The following is a 19,583-nucleotide window of genomic DNA, read 5'->3' on the forward strand; positions in this document are numbered from 1 at the left end:
TGAATTTGGCAATGGAAGACCTATTTCTGGTGTATAACCAGGTGAGCTTTCTATGTTAAAATAAGACACTTTTTTCTATTGAAAAAATTGGTATTTAAGCTTTTAAAAAGCAATAATGTAATTTTTGCTTTTCCTCTGGCTTCAAGATTAATTATATCTAAATGAAAATGAATATGGAAGATCTACTAACAAGCGGATTCTTAGAACTCTAAAAGGATGAGAGCTTGAGAGCTAAATTTTTCCTATACTACTTTTGCTGCCATTTTTTTTTTAATTCTAACGTTTGGTAAGGGAATTGCAACATTAATTAGGATGTGACAATGAGATAAATTTACCTCAACTTCAGAAAAGGGTAGGGTAAGATGTAAGCAACGTAGGCTAAACAGATGAAGATAATACCCTTTATAGAAGATAAAATCACATGGCTGTATTTCATATTTTATTCAATTTTAATATGGTTTCCATTATTAACTTTTAAAACAAAATGATTTCCAGTTTAGAAAACAATGCACTGACCACATAATTCCTTTTTCATTTTATACAGTTATACAAATATTCTAAATACACATTTTGTGTTCAAGATGATGGCAAATAAGATTAACTGTACAGTACATAAGGAAAGAAAATATTTTAAGCATATTTAGAAGCAATAGAAATGTCTATACAAAACAAGCAAAAATGGAATAAATTTTTTTATTTTTAAAGTATTGCAACAGGCCCACAGGTTTGTAACAAAAATGTCTTTGCACAGTTCCTCACAATGCCCCATTAATAGCTAAAGCAAGACAGCGGTTTTAGAAAATAATGTTTCAAAATGCTACACATGGTACTATTGTTTGCACAGTTTGATCAAAATAACAACTCTACTCTGAGTCAAGCAAAACCTAGAGGAAATATACCAAACAACTTGAAAATCATTTGTATAAAATTCATTGCACATTATTTTACTCAGTTGTTTGAAAAGTAAAAAAGTGTATTTACAAAATATTTCGCAGTCAAAATTATGAAGTGAATGGGTTATCTCTAAGTAACACGTCTTGATACAGACAGTTCAAGGAAACACACGAATTTTTTTTTTTTAAGAGGTTTTCAGTGCTCCTTCCACAGGGAAGTAAATATGATCTACTCAAATGGATTTACAAGATGTTACACATACTGGAGCAAATTCAACACCTGCATTATAAAACAATGTTAAAAAGGTGAAAGGATGAAGACTTTGTACATTGTAAGAAGTGAGCTATTCAGAGATCAACTAGTACAGTTTTTAATTCAGTTAGCATAGAAGTCTTCATAGTCTTCAGATAACAGACAATGACATACTTGACTCAATGAAAGTTGAAAAAGCACCATGCACAACAGTCTAGTGGTAAACACCGAAAAAAATAGCACCTGGGATTTTGTGATATTGACAATTTAAAACTGGTCTAGTAACTGCCGGAGATACGGTGCCTTGGATAATTCTCTGTTTACTTGGGAGAGTTTGAAAAGTACTGGGCAGTTCAGAGAAACACATGGGATATGTCGATCAAAGCAACCTGTACAGTTCTTGCATATCTGAAAGCACAAGAGGAATATATAAAACAATAGGAAAGAAAGTGCCTATGTATTTGTGTAAACAACGAACTTTTACAATCCCTCTGTTCTGACCCACCACCGATTACTGGCGAACATACGACACGTAATATGTTACACAAAGTTTCGTTAATTTTCATCTCTTTGAAGCCTAGACTACCCCATGTTGAGACATTTTGAAAGGATATTATTTCACAAAACATAGAGCACAAAATCCCGTAAGGATTCATTTCATTCCAGAGATCAACTTTCATTTACAGTAAAATTCTATTATATTAAGATCCACATATCATTCAGAGACTGTCTCTTAAATGAGCTATAAACACTATTTTTTCAAATTACTCAGATTTATCTTTTTATATGCCAATCATAAAAAGTTATCCATTTTCTTATTTCAAAGAAAATGCCAGTATGAAAAAAAATCAAACGATGTCAATGTGAAAGTAGTAGTTTAGACTGTGGGTCTCAACCCTGGCTATACACGAGCTTAAAAATATATACGGATGCCTAAGCTCCACCCTGGACCAATGAATCAGAATCTCTGGGCATGAGCGCCTACGAATCTGTACTTTTTAGGGCTCTCAGGTGATTCTGATGTAGAATACGATCTGATCTAAAGGAAAAATAATACATCATAAAGCAATCTTTAAAGAGCAGAAGCATTATAATGTCTTACACAACGACCAGACTTTAAACAATAAGTCTCAATCACATATCCGGTTAAAAAAAGACTACAAACATGAAAAACATCCAAAAATCAGGGAGGATACTAGTGAGGACCCCAAGGGTCAAGAAAGTGCAGGCTGATTTTTCACTTGAATAGTGTATCCAAGTGATTAAAAAAAGGGAACCCCAACAGCAGCTATTACTCTAGACTGTCTTTTCAGAGGAAATTAGCCCGCTCTACTTAGTTCTCTGATCTACATCAAAGAGCTTCTGTTTCAGAGGTGTCTCACAGGGAATCCAGTTTTGTTCTTTGCCTCAAGTTCTTCCAGGCAGAGAAGGGCATGTTTTCCTGGATCTGACGCTGTGATACGGAAACTGCTGAGACCTGTGCTTCAGGGCGCTGTCTGAAGACTGCGTGTGCTGTTCACCATGAAGCCTTTCACTAATGAGATCTCTGCCAAGAGACTCAAATCTATTCCCAGATACAGAATTTCTGCAGTGCATCTCTATGTACTGCAGCTACACGCAGGTGCCAGGACAAACCGATAAATATCTATGCACCCTCTGTGCCTGTCTGATAAATACGCCAGGATGGAATTACTTGCCTCACTGAATTTAACTCAATGTTTAGTTTCAAGATCCTTTTCTTGGTGATTTAAACCTGCAGCATTGTAGCTCAATTCAGCTTACATTTAAAACTTTAAACACCACAACCAGGCCACTTACTTTTTAGCTCATAAGGAGGCAGACATTTAAAAAATCTGCTTTAATCTTCATCGATTCTTTCTTTTTGCTATCCTTTGGTATACTTTCTTATTCTTTCAAAAATTTTCAGTCAGATGCTTAATTGATTTATTTCCATTCTTTCATGTTTATTATCACAAGTGTTTAAGGTGATGAATTTTCTCTGAGATCTGCTATGGCTGTCTAGAATCTTATATGTAGTGTTTGTTTAATAGGGTGTATTAAAATTTCGAAGTGTTAAGGATCATTTTGTTTTCTCAGTTTATAATTAATTACTCATTTTATAGCATTGTATTGGTAAAATGTTTTTATTTGTTTATTTGGTGAGGAAGAATGGCCCTGAGCTAACATCTGTGCTAATCTTCCTCCATTTTGCATGTGGGACATCACCACAGCGTGGCTTGATGAGTGGTGGGTAGGCCCATGCCTGGGAATCGAACCCGCAAACCCTGGGCCGCCAAAGTGGAGCATGCAGACTTAACCATTACGCCCCTGTGCTTGCCCCAAATGTCATTTTTAATATTTCTACTTTTTGAAATTTATTGTTTTCTTTACAGACTAAAGATACAGTTAAGTTTTGCATATTCCATAAACACTTGAAAAGAGTGTATTTTCTAATATTGGGTTACAGAGTTGATATATAATCATCAGTTCTACCTTATAATGTTGTTTAGATCTTCCATAACTGTACTTATTTCTGATCACTTGATTGGCCTTGGGCTAAGGAAGTGTATCAAAGTCTCCTGTTACTAAAGTTTCTGACCATTTCTCATTACATCTCCTATAATTTCCACTTTATGAAAATTCCTACAGATTATTTAAGTACAAGAGACACATTTTGGGGCCGGCCTCGTGATCGAGTGGTTAAGTTCACGCGCTCCGTTGCAGCGGCCCAGGGTTTCACTGGTTCGGATCCTGGGCGCGGACATGGCACCGCTCATCAGGCCACATTGAGGCGGCGTCCCATGTGCCACAACTAGAAGTACTTGCAACTAGGATATACAACTATGTACCAGGGTGGGATTTGGGGAGATAAAGCAGAAGAAAAAAGAAAAAAAAAGATTGGCCACAGTTGTTAGCTCAGGTGCCAATCTTTAAAAAAAAAAAGAAAAAAAAAAGAGACACATTTTAACTCTCTTAAACAAAACCCCTAAAGTCAAAAATATCTCTTGAAAGATGATGAACCATCTTTATTTATAAACAGCATCACTTCTTTTAAACTGCATTATTATAAGAAATAAGACCTAATATTGAAGAAGGGTTCTGGTTAAATTGATGGCACCACCTAGTGCAGTGTCTGCTGCTGAGGGCAAAAGACAGGAAGCTCAGGTAAGAGACCACCCGCAGCCCGACTGCAGTGGTGCTCTGGAGGTTCTGCTCACGCTTGCGCCTTGCACTAGGAGTGAACAAGGGAATTTCCTATGAGGGGTGGTTGCTGCCCTCAGGAAGCTGGAACACCCAATGACTTCAGTGGTTGCACTGACTAGACTGCGATACGTATTTACAGACCACCACCACAGGCTGGACTCCATGCTGGGCACAGCCGACTCAGCAGTGAGGGGCGGGTAGGGCTCTGCCCTCACTGGGCTCACTGCTGTCTGGTGGGGAAGACAGACACATGTAACCAGAGGAAAGCAGAGGAGGTTACGGCAGGAGCCCACCGCAGGGAAGGCTTCCCCTGGCCTGGGGGTGAAGCTGATTCCTCTCAGATGATGATTAGCCGGGGCAGAGGGCAACATTCCAGGGAGAGGGAACAGGGTGTCTAAAGGCCAGGACGCGGGACGGACTAAGGGGCATCACAGCCTGAAAGAAGTTCATGGTTGGATGATAGAGTGTGACAGGGAAAAGGGCAAGAAACGGTGACAGAGAGGTGGCAGGCAGGGGCCAGAATGGAGAAAGACTTATAAAGCATGCTAAGGAGTTTGAATTTTATGAGAGAGCGAGAACACCGGATTTGTACTTTTAAAAGATTGTTCTAGCTACTGCGTTGAGAATGGCTAGGATGGCAGGGGCTCAGGGCAGGAGGCTGCCGCAGGAGTTTAGGGGAGACAGAATGGTGGTTTGGACTAGGATGGCCACAGAAGGGAAGGAGAAAGATGAGGGTATTTAAGAATTCTTTAGGAGATGGAAGGGGAGAGGGAAAAGTCAACCTATCATTTCGACAAGCTAGGCTTCTGTGGTTGCATCAGAATCATCATACCTTTTAGATCCCACCATCCTTAATGAGATCTGTTTCTGGTTGACTGGCTATCCTCTCTAAAAGTAAAGCATTTTCTGCCAGTACAAATTGAGCAGCTAGAATGGTGCAGAGGAAGCAGTCTATACTTTACCAGTCCTTAATCATCTTTCTATAATCATTCAAATTCTTAAGAGCCTAGTCTCCTAAGAGACGGTTTCTCTCCCTGGTCACCTGCAGGGCAGCTAAGTTCTCCTACTAAGAGGCTGTGGATTGATACTATGTCTTGGTTCAAAAGCTTCTTACCTTGAGGACAAGGTGCAGAGACTGGCCTTTACCTACTGCTGGGTTACATGAGGCCTGTGAGCTGAGGAGCTGCTAGGAATGACTGTATAAGGAATTTACAAGGTTACAGCTGATGGAACCTACGAAACAGCATCAGGTCACCATTTGCATTCTGATAAAACTGAGGCCAAGGGACATGGCCGTTATTAGGAAGTCCAGACCAGAATCCTGATTTCCTATCAGCATGTTTCATTTTCCACAAAATCACACTGCCTCTCAATTATTTGTTGGTTTTAAAACATTTCAATTACTTTAAATACTGCTCTTCTAAAAGAAGACAAAACACAACAAAACAAACTCCACCTCAAAATTGTTCTTCTCTAGCCTGAAGTTAAAAATGTAACTTGAGTAGCCAGCCTGGTGGTGCAGTGGTTAAGTTCACGCAGTCGGCTTTGGCAGCCCCGGGTTGGCTAGTTGGGAAACCTGGGCGCAGATCTATGCACTGCTTATCAAGCCACGCTGTGGCAGGTGTCCCACATATGAAAAATGGAGGAAGATGGGCACAGATGTTCCTCAGGACCAATCTTCCTCAGCAAAAAGAGGAGGACTGGTGGCGGATGTTAGCTCAGGGCTAATCTTCCTCAAAAAAAAAGAGTAACTTGAAATATGATGGTATAAGATATAATCATTCCTTTAAGAAATATACTTTGTTTTTTAAAAAATGTGTTATGATAATTTTTTTCTTGAGATTTCATTTTCCAACTTATTTCAAGAGATTTCTGTTGTTTATTTCTGCTAGAATTCCTGCGTTTGAACAACCATCTCTGCATTTTAGGTCTTTATCTAGCTCAGCCACTTATTAGCAGTGTGACATGGGGCCAATTCCTCAACCCCTGTGTCAGTTTACTAACCTGTGAGAGGGCCTACAATAATCTCTGGCATATAGTAGACTTAATCATGTTAACTGTTAATTTTCTATCTGGACTCTCAGAATTGAGAACCTTCCAAGTTTACTAGCAATTCTCTAGGACAACCAGATTTTTATGGGAATGGTGAGTAGATATGGCAGATATAGCAACTGGTACTCTTCTTTCTCTATTTTTAATATTATTATAAAAGAAATTGGGTGTATGGATGTTGTAGTTCTGGGATTTAACAAACACAATACAATGCTATATACAATACTATATACAATACTATTTCATAAAAACCAAAATATAAATTATAAAACAAATTAAGCCATTTTTAATATCCTAATTCAATTATGATATTTTAAGAAGTTTATTAACTCAGAATTCGTACTCCATTTTTCACACCACTTTTGTATCTCATACTGTATACCTCAAGAATTGATGACATTTCCCCAAAGAATTAGGCTGCTTGGGATTCTGGGTCTCTTGAACAAGGTCATACCTTTACAAGCTGCTCCTGTTTACGTTCCAGCTCTCGAATCTCTTGGTTGAGGATCACTGCAACATGCTGAGGTTGGCTCCGACATTTATTACAGATGCCGTGCTGAGTCAGGTCATCACACACAGGACAGCGTAAGGTAGTGAAATATTGTGAAATAGTGCTTTTCCGCCCTCCAGGTTCACTTCGAGAGGAGCTAGTGGCTTTCTGGATCTATAAAAACATCAATTCAGAATTCTGGGCCAGCTTCACAACAGAGCTGCTATTCTCCTGCTAATTACAGGTTTACTAAGGCATTATTTCACTCGTTCAACAAATATTGAGTAGCTTCTAGGTGTCAGGCACTGCTCTAGAGAAGGCAGCTACAGAAATGAATAAAGACCTTCCTTTCACAGAGCTTACATCTCAGTATCATCAGACATATTGTTTTTTTCTTTTGGAAGAAAAGATAGTCTCCTATGGCTCAGTTTTCGGGCTGAGATACATAGATGTGTGAGATCCTACAGGGCAATGGAGAGCAGAGAGGACAAAGGAAGAAATCCAGTTAAGTGTGGATACTGTTTAAGGCTGCACAATTTGAGCCATGGAAACAAGGCAAATGGAAGGTTAAAAATAACTTGTTAGGCAGTAGGGTGCAAAATTCAAGCAAAAGTAAACCTGGAGCATTTCAAATGTCATTAGATATAAGTCACCCAAGCGTTCTTCATTTGAAGCTAATACTGGTCTCAGAGATCTGTCTTCTGGGACTCTTTTTACTTTGACATAACATTATCATATTATTATACCCTTGGCATATTCTCCTGGTGTCTTATAAATCACTTTGCATAAAAGTTATTAGGTCAACCTCTTATAAATGCCATTGGTTTTTCTTACTGGTGACGAAATAAAAAATAGTAAGAGCTTTCTGGTGTAGAGCCAGGGTACAGCACTAGAGAGGTCAGCCAGCACAGATTCTCTGGAGCACAGCTTCAACCCGTTTCCTAGCTTATTCTTTTCCTTGAGGTCATACTGAGAAAGTAAAAATAATTTAAGCATCAACTTTTATCAGTTTGCCTGAATACCATCAGCCTTTCATAGTCTGAGATAACAGCAAATGACTGAGCAGATCTAATTCTAAACAGTAGATAAAAAACTACTACTCTCAGGCCAGCCTGGTGGCACAGTAGTTAAGTGTGCACGTTCCGCTTTGGTGGCCCAGGGTTCGCTGGTTCAGATCCCTGGTGTGGACCTACTCACTGCTTACCAAGCCATGCTGTGGCAGGCGTCCCACATATAAAGTAGAGGAAGATGGGCATGGATGTTAGCTCAGGGCTAATCTTCCTCAAAACAAAACTCCCAAAAAACTACTACTCTCCTAGAGTAATCAATCTATCCCTGATTATTACAGAATCATACATCGCTCCTTCAGACTTCTACTGAAGAAACTAAGAAAGAAGAGTTCAAGTGAAACTCCCTTTGCTAAGATTCCACACTGCATCTTTTCCTTTAGTATAATCCTATTTTAACATTATTTTTTTAGTTTGGTTTCCTCAGGTCTATGTCCAGATACTACATCTTATACATTTCTTAGACACCCATATCGAAGGAATTTTTGCTCTCCATTTGTTTTTTATTAGCTGGTTTATTCTGAGTTATTTTGTAGCTAAGTGTTTACCACTGAATAGTTGTGGGATTTATTTTAGTATTCTATAATTTGGTCAGTCTGCCAGCAGCTGGGAAGGTGTCTAGAAAACTTAAAAGTTTCTTTTAGGAAACTGGAGGAGTGTGGCACCTTAGCCAGTTTAAGATGACGAGCATCTGCTTTGCTTTTTATAGCACATAAATAAAATCTTTAGCTCCACTGGAAATTTTAAGCCAAGTCTTTCTACAGTCATAGAACGGGTACTATTTAGTAGGCTTACCCTTGGTAATTCATGATACCAGTTGAAAACATCAATTCCAATAAGTGAGAAGATTCTTGCCAGGGGTGGAAGGATTTGCTTGGTGATATAGTAGGTGGCATTCAGTCTCAGGGTTGGGTCCTGCAGGACTTCCACAGGACGCCTTACCAGCTGGATAAGTGGTACTCCAGGGGTCCCATAAATGATGACGTATGGCACTCGCTCCCCAACTCGAGGCTCAGAGCGCCGGTCATAAGCAACCATTTTCCTATTTAAATGTAAATAAAATATGCAAAGACTGTCATGGAAGGCATCTTTCCAGAAAATTACATGAGAATTAAACAGTAATGAAAGTATGAGAAGTCTACAAGGGGTACCTTCAAGTTAGAGTTACAACTTTTTTTGAGAACTATATACACTTCACGTAGTTGGCACCAAGGGGATATCCTCTAAGAGTTTAAAACTTACTCTGAATCATTGCTACCTGGAAAACAATATGAGTTGGCAGATATCAGCTAGCTTAAAATGTTTTCTATCCCCTAAGGGTAAGAACTATCATAAATCTAACACTGAAAGATAAGAGAATATTTAGCTGATTAAATAATGAGACTCCAGAATGATACCGTCTACGCAGCCAGCCCTGGTGGTCTAGTGGTTGACATTTGGTGCTCTCACCACCACGGCCTGGGTTCATTTCCCACTCAGGGAACCATACCACCCTCTGTTGGTTGTCATACTGTGGTGTCTGCATGTTGTTGTGATGCTGAAAGCTATGCCACTGGTATTTCAAATACCAGCAGGGTCACCCATGGTGGACAAGTTTCAGTGGAGCTTCCAGACTAAGGCAGACTAAGAAGGACCTGATCACCCACTTCCAAAAAATTGGCCATGAGAACCCTATGAATAGCAGCGGAGCACTGTCTGACATAGAAGGTAAGAGGATGACACAAAAAGACCAGGCAGGGTTCCGTTCTGCTGAACACAGGGTTGTTATGAGTTGAAATCCACTCGACAGCACTAACAACCACAACCATCAAAGTGCTTTAGTAGATTAATATTAAGAACTACGAAGTGATTTTGATGTGACAAAAACAAAAGATTCAAGCTCTACACCGATTACAATTTCACTGAATTTAGTTTCCCAAGGGAAGCCCAGAAGAGGAGCTCCTTCTTCCTCTTCAGAGCTTCCATGGGGAGCACCATTCACCTTTAGTGAGGCTTCATGTGGGCAGGTGAAGAAACAGCTCTGTGTCTGTGCCTGTTGACTAGGTGTCCTTCCATCTACTTGGAGTAGGTGTCCACTACTCCAAAGTGTTCAGAATCCCAGGACTACATTTGCTAGGTATTGAGAGTTGTGCTGTTGTGAGCATCATTACCTTGTAAGTTCAAGGGATGGCACACAAACTCCAGGTTTATAAGAGAAACTTCCTCTGTATTCCTTGGCAAAGATAAAATCTTGTATGCTGGCCTTTCCTTCCAGAAGCTTCATACATTGTCGTTGAACATACTGTTTAATTAAACTTATATCTCTTGTTTCAAATAGCAGCTTTAGAGAACGCTCAAGTATCTTAAAAAAAGAAAAAAGAAGGGATAACCTCACAAAGATAAGATATCTCCTAGTATATTTCCTCATTATTGTTATACTTTCAATTATATAACTACTGGGTAACTTGTTGATCTGCCTTAACAACCTGCTATTTACAATGATTGAATAATAAAAATTATTAGAAATGGGAAAATATTTGAGACTTTATAGCTTGCTATTTCTAAAAGTAGAATATCATGTAGTTTGAGGAAAATCAGATTGGGATGACAGGCGATGAAATACTTGCTATGTGATGAGCAACATGAAACATTTACATTTTCTTAAATAGCCAAAAGCACTGTAGGCACAAGAAGCCAGACATGATTTCATGTATTGTTTTTATCTACCCTGTTATAGAAAGGACCTGATTGAGGTGGACAGAGAGAAGTTTAAATATCACCAAGCAGTGAAGTCAAAATCAGTTTTCGGTGTCAATAAATATATACTAATTGTGACAAGTTTCTGTACTAGAAATATTTCTATTAGGAAATGACTGACATGCAATGGGTTTACGTAGTGGATTGAACTTAAATTAGTTCCAGGTGAAAGTTCTGTATCTTATTCTGAGTACTGGAACCCATACATATTTACAAAACAAGTTTGCTAATTTAGCCCAAGTACAATTCTGCCCTCAAAGAAAGAATGCACTGGATGATATCTCTTCCAGAAACTAGTATTAAACAATATCTCAGATTCACACATTATATCTATATTGACATAATAGGTGGACTGTTGTCTAATGCTCTCATAAAACTCAGTTTGTAGAGTGCTATTCCACTTATACCACTTACTCTTGGTTTGTTAATAAAAGGAATTTGGACTTGAGTAAAGAAAAAATATAAAATACTATGGTTAAAATTACTATGGTTGAGAAATTTAGGTAATTTATAGTACCATTGTTTAGAAATCTTCCTAACTTGTATTTGATAACTGAAGTAAAGAAAATTTCAGCTAATCTAGGCTGGATTATATTACTTATGAAATGCCTCTGTTGCCAGTTCCTCTTTTTTATCTTGCTCCCTAGCTTTTGGGTGTCGTCATATGATAGCATGTATTATCATCTCCAGGTGATCAGGCAGGAAATTCTTTCACGTGCACATACTGTTTTTAGCGATTGTGATAGAAGGAAGGTGTGGGAAGAAGTCAGTAACTACTGACTAAATTTTTCATTAGAAATGAAATTCTCAAAAATCATATAGTTCCTCTTAGAGTTATACGGTCATATAGGCTACAGCTCCTCTACCTAGATGTGTGCTTAAGGATTTTCACCAGCTTCTTTAACCATTTATTTCTTAAAGATGAAAATAAGATAGATAAAACTTACCTTAGAAACAGCAGGGCAGGAATCTCTTCTGACTGTTTCTATTCCTTTTGCATCAAATACTGGGTCCTTTTGATCCAGTGTTTCATACATGTAACCCACATACCTCTTTTTTGTTTGTAAGACACAGGGCAAATATACCTGTGATGAAATTAACAAAATGCCTTTCAATAACCACTTTTTCCGTACCACGAATGTATTATTTTTATGTCTTTTTCTCTCTTAACCAAATGTCAATTACAAAAAAAAAAAGAAAGAAAGAAAGAGAAAAAGAAAAGAATTCTAAATATGGCTTAGGGCCCAAAAAATTCATGATACAACAAATTCACAATTCATGAGAATACACAAAATGAGTTGTCTTTACTTCCCTACCACTCACTCATTCACTCCTTTACTTGCACTATCAATTTTGCTCTGTCCTCAACTGACACTTCTCTCTCAAAAATCAACAATCATCTATCTTTTTAAACAATGAAAAAATTACTTTAGTAACACCTACACATGGTACGAAATTAAAGCGTTATAAGAGAAGATAAAATGAAAAGTCCTAGTTCTCCAGCCTCTACTTTCCCTACCCTAGAGGCATCCTCTGTTATTGATTTCCTGTCTATCCTTCCAGAGATATTCCATGCAAACACATGTACTTATACACATAACAGTAGCTTACCATATACATCATTCTGCACTTTGCTTATCTCACTTAATAATTTATCTTGGAGAGCATTCCATCCATCATTTTGTTTTGTAGCTACACAGTCATCCATTATGTGAGGGTATCCTAATTTATATAACCAGTTACCTACTACGATCATTTAGGATGTTTCCAATCTTTTGGAATTACAAACAGTGTTCTAGTAAACAACCTTGCATGGATTAATCCGTAGGATAAATTCCTTGAAGAGGAATTCCTGGATCAATGGGTGTGTGCCCCCACCCTTTTTAATGTTACCAAGTTGGTCCTTTCCTCTGCCCTCAAGCTTTATCAATAATCGCATTAAATGTAAATGGTTTAAACATGCCAATTAAAAGGCAGACATAGGGGCTGGCCAGGTGGCAGAGTGGTTAAGTTCACATGCTCTGCCCATGTGAACTTGGGCACTACCCATCAAGCCATGCTGAGGTGGCATCCCATACGGCATGACCAGAAGGGACTACAGCTAGAATATACAACTATGTACTGGGGGACGTTGGGGGGTGGGGAAGAGAGAGAGAGAAGGAGGGGGAGGAGGGGGAGGAGGAGGAGGAGGGGGAGGGGGAGGAGGGGAGGGGGAGGGGGAGGAGGGGGAGGGGGAGGGGGAGGAGGAGAAAAAAGACTGACAACAGATGTTAGTTCAGGTGGCAATCTTTAGGAAAAAAAAAAAGGCAGACATAATCAGGTTGGATCTAATCAAAAAATGAGACTCAGTGATAAGCTATCTACCAGAAATCCACTTTAAACATAAGGACATAGAAAGGTTAAAAATAGGGGCCAGCCCAGTGGCGCAGTGGTTAAGTTCGCATGTTTCGCTTCTCGGTGGCCCAGGGTTCGCTGGTTTGGATCCTGGGTGTGGACATGGCACCGCATGGCACGCCATGCTGTGGTAGGTGTCCTACATACAAAGTAGAGGAAGATGGGCACGGATGTTAGCTCAGGGCCAGTCTTCTTCAGCGAAAAGAGGAGGATTGGCAGCAGTTAGCTCAGGGCTAATCTTCCTCAAATAAAATAAAATAAAATAAAATAAAATCTTTAAAAAAAAAAAAAGAAAGGTTAAAAATAAAACCCAGAAAAAGACAGACATGCTAACATGAATCAAAACAAAGCTGAGTGGCAATATAATGATATTAGAAAAAATAGATTTCAAGACAAGGAATATTATCAAAAATAAAATATAAATTCATCAAGAAGACACATAATCCTAAAAGTGTATGCACCTAATAAGAAAAATTCAAAATGTATGAAATAGAAACTGACAGAACTAAAAGGAAGAAACAGGCAAATGATTATACTTGCAGACTTGAGCCACTTCTCTCTTAGAAACTGATGGAAAATCACTAAGGATACAGAAGGCTTCAACAACACTGTCAATTAATTTAACCTAAGTGACATTTATAGAACATTCCACCCAACAACCAGCATACATGAGGCTCTTCAACATCACATGGGAACATTCACTAAGATAGACCATATGCTGGACCAAACAACAAATTACAATAAACTTAAAAGCATCGAAATCATACAGAGTATGTTCTCTGACTGCAATGGAATTAAATTAGAAATAATAACAAAACAATTTCTAGAATATCCTTAAATATTTGGAATTTAAACAACACCCTTCTAAATAATCTACAGGTCATCATCATTGAAACAAATGAGTAATAATGAAAACACAAGCTATCAACATTTGAAGCTAAAGTAGTATTTAGAGGGAAATTTATATCTTTAAATGCTTATATTAAAAAATATTTGTTTAAAATTAATGATTCAAGCTTCTAAATTAAGAGGACAAGAAAAGCAAACTAAACCCAAAGTAAGTATAAGGAAGGAAATAATAAATAGTGAAAATTAATAAAATGGTTCTTCAAAAACTTCAATAAACAGATAAACCTCAAACTAGAATGATCAAAGGAAAAAACCCCATAAATTATCAACATCAAAAGTGAAAGGAGGGCTGTCACTAAAGATCTTACAGATATCAAAATCATAACAAGGAACTAAAAATAATTCATGCCAATAAATGTGACAACTTAGGAGAAATGAACAAATTCTTTGCCAACACAAGTTATCAAAACATGGGAGGAAAACGTGAATAATTCAATATATATTAAGGATGTTTAATCTGTAATTAAAAATTTCTCCCTAACCCCAAAGAAAATTTCAGGACCAGATGGCTTCACTGGTGAATTCTATCAATCATTTAAGAAAGAAATAACTGTACACACTTTTTCTTTCAGAAAATAGAAGAGGGAACCCTTCCAACTCATTTTACAAGGCCAGCCTTTTTTCTGTCCTCAAATCAGAAGAACAAAAAAAACTACAGACCAATATTCATCATGAACATATGCATCACAATTCTTCTTCTTCTTCTTTTTTTTGGTGAGGAAGATTGGCCCTGAGCTAACATCTGTTGCCAATCCTAGTCTGGCTCAAGGAAGATTGTTGCTGAGCTAACCTCTGTGCCAATCTCCCGCTATTTTGTATGTGGGATGCCTCCACAGCATGGCTTGATGAGCAGTGTGTAGGTCTCTGCCTGGGATCCTAACCTGCAAACCCCAGGCCGCTGAAGCAGAGTGTGTGAATCTAAGCACTACATCACTGGGCTGGCCCTGCATCACAATTCTTAACAAACGTTTGTTTTCTTTGAGAAGTTCTGTAGTTTTTGCTTTTATGTTTAGGTCTGTCATCTACTTCAGGTAAATCTTCATGTCTGGTGTTATTTTCCAAGCAAATTACGCTCTTCACTTTGCCAGATGTCCACAGTACCATACGCATACCTCTAGAATAGCATCCATGCTCACTCTGTTTTCTAATTTTTCTCTCCTCTCTCTCCCCCAAATAGAATGCTCTTTAGGGCAGATACCATATTTAAGTCCTCTTTGAATCTCTTCTAGCACAATCCTCACCTCAGAGTAGGTACACGATAAACATTGCGAGCCACCCTTGATTCTTTTCTCCCTCTTTCTTCCTCTCCACATCTGTTCTGCTAAATCAATCACTTATAACTCCTGCCCATACTTCTTTCTCAACAGCTCATGAACTGTTCTTTTGTTATTTTCACTAGTTCAAGACTATTCAGGTTGCAAGAAGCATCCTGTCTTGAGATTCTCCTCTTCCCAATCTGTCTCATATGCCACTCGCCCAACAGCTCTGACCATGTCATGCTCTTGTGTGATAAACTTGCCTGAATAAAGTTTAAACACTCTAGCTTGGCATTCAAGACACTCTACTATCTGGTCTTAAATTTATTTTTCCAGATTTCTCTCCTGCTACTCTGTATTCCCATACTGTGCTTTTCCACCTCCATATCCTTCTACGTGCCATTTTCTTCCATGCAGAATTGCAGCTCCATGGTGCCTAGTGAAATTCTAACCATTTTCTGAGACACGGTGCAATACGACCTCCTACATGGAGTCTCCCCATCCAGCCCAGGAGGACATCATACCTCCCTTTCTTTGTGCTCTTACAGTGCTTAGGCAGACAGCTCTCATGAGACTTCCGTAAGTTTACAATAAAAGAGATCACTTATATACATTTCTAATCTTTCCTTTTAGATTACCGGCTCTTAGAGGGCAGGACTGTGTTTCATGCTTCTTTGCATTCCATACCTCTCCTAGCTCAGTATCTTTTACATAGAAAGAACTAAATACAAATTTGATACCTAAAGTAAAATGAAAATAGTCAAAGATCCTTGTGGCAGACTAGATTTTCCAAAGAACTAATATCTCCCATCCCACTTAGTCTTCTTACAATGTGACTGACATTCTTCCCATTAAGAGATTCAGGGGGAGGGGTCTGTGTTCCCTCTTAAATCTAGATAGGTTATGACGCTGTGTGACTTTGAGACTAGATCATAAAAAGCAAAACAGCTTTCATCTGTTTCTCTTTGGGATGTTCACTCCTAGAATTCAGCCATCAAGTTATAAAGAAGAACAAGTAGCCTCAGGGAAAGGCCAAGAGTAGGTGGTGCAGCTGACGGCCTGAGCTGATGTCCCAAACAGCAGCCAGTATCAACCCCCAGACATGAGAGTGAACAAGCCCGAGGCGATTTCAGCCCTGAGCTGTCAGTTGGGTCACCTCTGGCCTTTAAGTTTTCCGAGCTGAGGACCTAGACATTGTGGAGCAGAAACATGCCATCCTGCTGTACCCTTTCTGAATTCCTGACCCATAAAATCTGAAAGCATAATAACTCGGTGGTTGTTTTACACCATTAAGTTTGGGGTGGTCTGTTACACAGCAATAGTTAACTGGAACAATCATTTATATAAAGACATTACTAAAAAAATGGAGAAAATTATGGGAAAATATTTTAAATTTAACACTTTTATAGACCCATACAGTGTTACTAATTCTCAACATGTATCGAGCAAGTCAGAAATCTCTAGAAGGTATGTGTATTTCAGATGTGATTATTAGTATTACATTTCTCTTACCTTTTCAAACTTCAATTTCACTGGTTTAGGGTTGGTAGCAGTTACCGCTTCAGCAATTTCCTGACCAATCTTAAAAGACTGCTCCTTAGTGGCTCCTTTCAGTAGTACAAACATACTAAGAGGATTAAAAATAGAGTAGGGTAATGAGGAAGTCACGGTAACAAAAATGTCATCAAGAGTAACTTTCCTGGCTACTACTCTAATACCAAAGAACACCTTTTTCCTTCCTTACTCTTCCTTATTAAGTTGCTTCTTATCTAAGCTTTGTGTTATTACACTTCCCTTGCGTACTCATGGTATATCTTGTTACAGATCATTAAGACTTAAGACATCTAATATTTCTAGTTTAGCTACACACAGACCAGCTCAGCGATCACAGTTGCCAGGAAAGGTCCTGGGTCATTTCTAGACATTTACAGCTTTGTATAACACACAATTACGTCAATTATAAAATAAGAGAAAATGTGATCGTAAAGAAATGGAAATTTATTTGTTATATGGGAGGAAATTTCCTTCTAGAATGACCCAACTTTAAAAAGACACACATACTCTGTAACATATGCTCCCTGAAGAACAGTTAGGAAACACAAAAAGGCACAAAGAAGAAAACAGCCATCTATAATCTTACCATTCAGAAAAAAGACGCTACAAATCATAGTGTATATCTGTAAATCTTTTCTCATTTGGGATAATAGATCATACTGTTTGGTAACTTTCTCCTTTCATTTAACGGTATATTGTGAACATTTTCCCATGTCACTTAGTTCTTTTACATCATTTTAATAGTTGTACTGTATTTCAATTATGATATATTATAATTTAACCAAACCCCTATCACTGAAAATTTAGGTTAAATTTTTTTGCTAATATTTCAATATATAATAATAATTTGGCATGCTCTGTGTCCTTAGAATTCCTAGAAATGAAATTTCTGGATAAATGATATACACCAAGAATATTTTTGGTAAGATACTGCCCAACTGAATTCCAGAAAGATATTTCTGATGTACATTCCCACCAGCAATATATGCAGGTCAAGAGGGGAGGATTTCTAAGGTGGCCAAAAATTCCAATATTAAAAATACTAAAAAATAACAGATAAAACAAAAGTATTGGGCTTTTTTTTCCTAATGCAATCTGGTTAACTTTATAATAGCACTTGACATTTCAGTATATACCACAATTTGAGACTGATAGAAACAACGGCTAATAAATATACTTAAGTAGGAGAACTTATAAAGTTGATCTTCACTTATAGTTTTAGTGGAAAGACAAAGTATTGGAAATGAACAATATCTTGAAACATGAATTTTGGATTCTTATTTCTAGTCTTGGAGCCACATAAACCAATCTCATATTTCTTAATTGTTTTTATATTGGACTTTAAATCTCATTTGGATGGTTTCTTTGGAAAAACTCTTTCTCTGCCAATACTGTAGACAGCACTTGCCTTAGAGTCTGATATGAAAAGCTTAAGAAAAGGAATATTTATTCAATATTACTTAAGGTCTTTAAAATAAAAATGGTCTCAGTCTGAATTAATTTTAACATTCACTAAGGCAGAACCAACAGGGCTTAGATAGTCAATTATACGTTTAAGCTATGCTACACTCTGAACCGCTTGAAGCTTTTTATAATATTTTCTTTTTAGGCTCTTCTGATGCTCATTACACTAATATAGCCTTATTTTTTGAATAGATTACTATGAAATCTCCTTTTGAAATATTATTTTTAAAATCAACTTTGTTGAGCTATAATATGCATATAATAAAATGAACACATTTTAAGGGTACTCCGTGAATGCTGACAAACGTATAGATGTGTTATGGGCTGAACTGTGTCCCCCTCAAATTCGTATGTTGAAGCCCTAACCCCTGATACCTCAGAATGTGACCGTATTTGGAGAAAGGGCCTTTAAACAGACAATTAAGGTGAAATGAGGCCCTAATTTCAGTGGTTAGGGCGAGCCTAATCTGACTGGTGTCCTTACAAGACGACGAAATTTGGATATACAAAGAAAGACCAGGGATGCACATGAACAGAAGATCATGTGAGGACACAGCAAGAAGGTGGCCACCTGCAAGCCAAGGAGAGAGGGTTCAGGAGAAACCACACCTGCCAACACTTTGATCTTGGACTTCAAGCCTCTAAAACTGTGAGAAAATAAATTTCTGTTTTGTTTAAGCCATCAAGTCTGTGACAGCCCTAGAAAACTAATTCACTTGTATAACTACCACCATAATCAAGATATAGGACATTTTCATCATCCCCCAGAGTTCCCTTGTACTCCTTTGCAATTATTCTCCACTCTACTCCCAGCCCCAGGCAACGTGTGACCTGCTTCCAGTTACTATATATTAGTTTTGTTTTTTCAAGAATTTTATATAAATGGATCTATATAGTATGTGCTCTCTTATGTCTGGCTTCTTTCACTCAGTATATTTTTTAGATTCATTCATGCTTTTTAAGTAATAGGAACTGGTTCCTTTCTCTTGCTGAATTAATATTCCATTGCATGGATATGCCACGTTTGTTTATCCATCACTCATTGATGGACATTTGGATTCTTTGCAGTTCTGGACTATCATGAATAGAGCTCCAATGAAGATTTGCATTAAGTCTTTGTGTAGTCTTAGTTTTCATTTCTCTTAGGTATATCAAAGAGTGGAATTGCTGAGCCATATGTTAAGGGTATATTTAATTTAGATCTAACTGCCAACCTGTTTTTTTTTTTTTTTAAAGATTATTATGCTTAAAATGTTCAGATGCGATGATGAATGAAAACATTTTGAAATTAAATGTTTTACACACTTCTAT

The 19,583-nt window shown here is 37.8% G+C and overlaps 1 protein-coding gene across 4 annotated transcripts in view; it reads right to left on the minus strand.

Annotated features, from left to right (window-relative positions):
* Window positions 1-426: 426 nt before the first annotated feature.
* REV3L (REV3 like, DNA directed polymerase zeta catalytic subunit) overlaps window positions 427-19,583 on the minus strand; it is a 178,603-nt gene continuing 159,446 nt past the window's right edge. For all 4 annotated transcript variants that reach the window (XM_070559290.1, XM_070559288.1, XM_070559287.1 and 1 more), the window contains 6 exons: window positions 16,767-16,881; window positions 11,643-11,780; window positions 10,110-10,300; window positions 8,755-9,001; window positions 6,857-7,066; window positions 427-1,554 (listed from right to left, as the gene is read on the minus strand). In XM_070559290.1, coding sequence (XP_070415391.1) covers window positions 1,414-1,554; window positions 6,857-7,066; window positions 8,755-9,001; window positions 10,110-10,300; window positions 11,643-11,780; window positions 16,767-16,881 — 1,042 coding nt within the window. In that variant the 3' untranslated portion in view covers window positions 427-1,413. The remainder of the gene's footprint in view (window positions 1,555-6,856; window positions 7,067-8,754; window positions 9,002-10,109; window positions 10,301-11,642; window positions 11,781-16,766; window positions 16,882-19,583) is intronic.

This window comes from Equus przewalskii, chromosome 9, assembly GCF_037783145.1.
Source record: "Equus przewalskii isolate Varuska chromosome 9, EquPr2, whole genome shotgun sequence".
In the NCBI taxonomy this organism is placed as follows: Eukaryota; Metazoa; Chordata; class Mammalia; order Perissodactyla; family Equidae; genus Equus; species Equus przewalskii.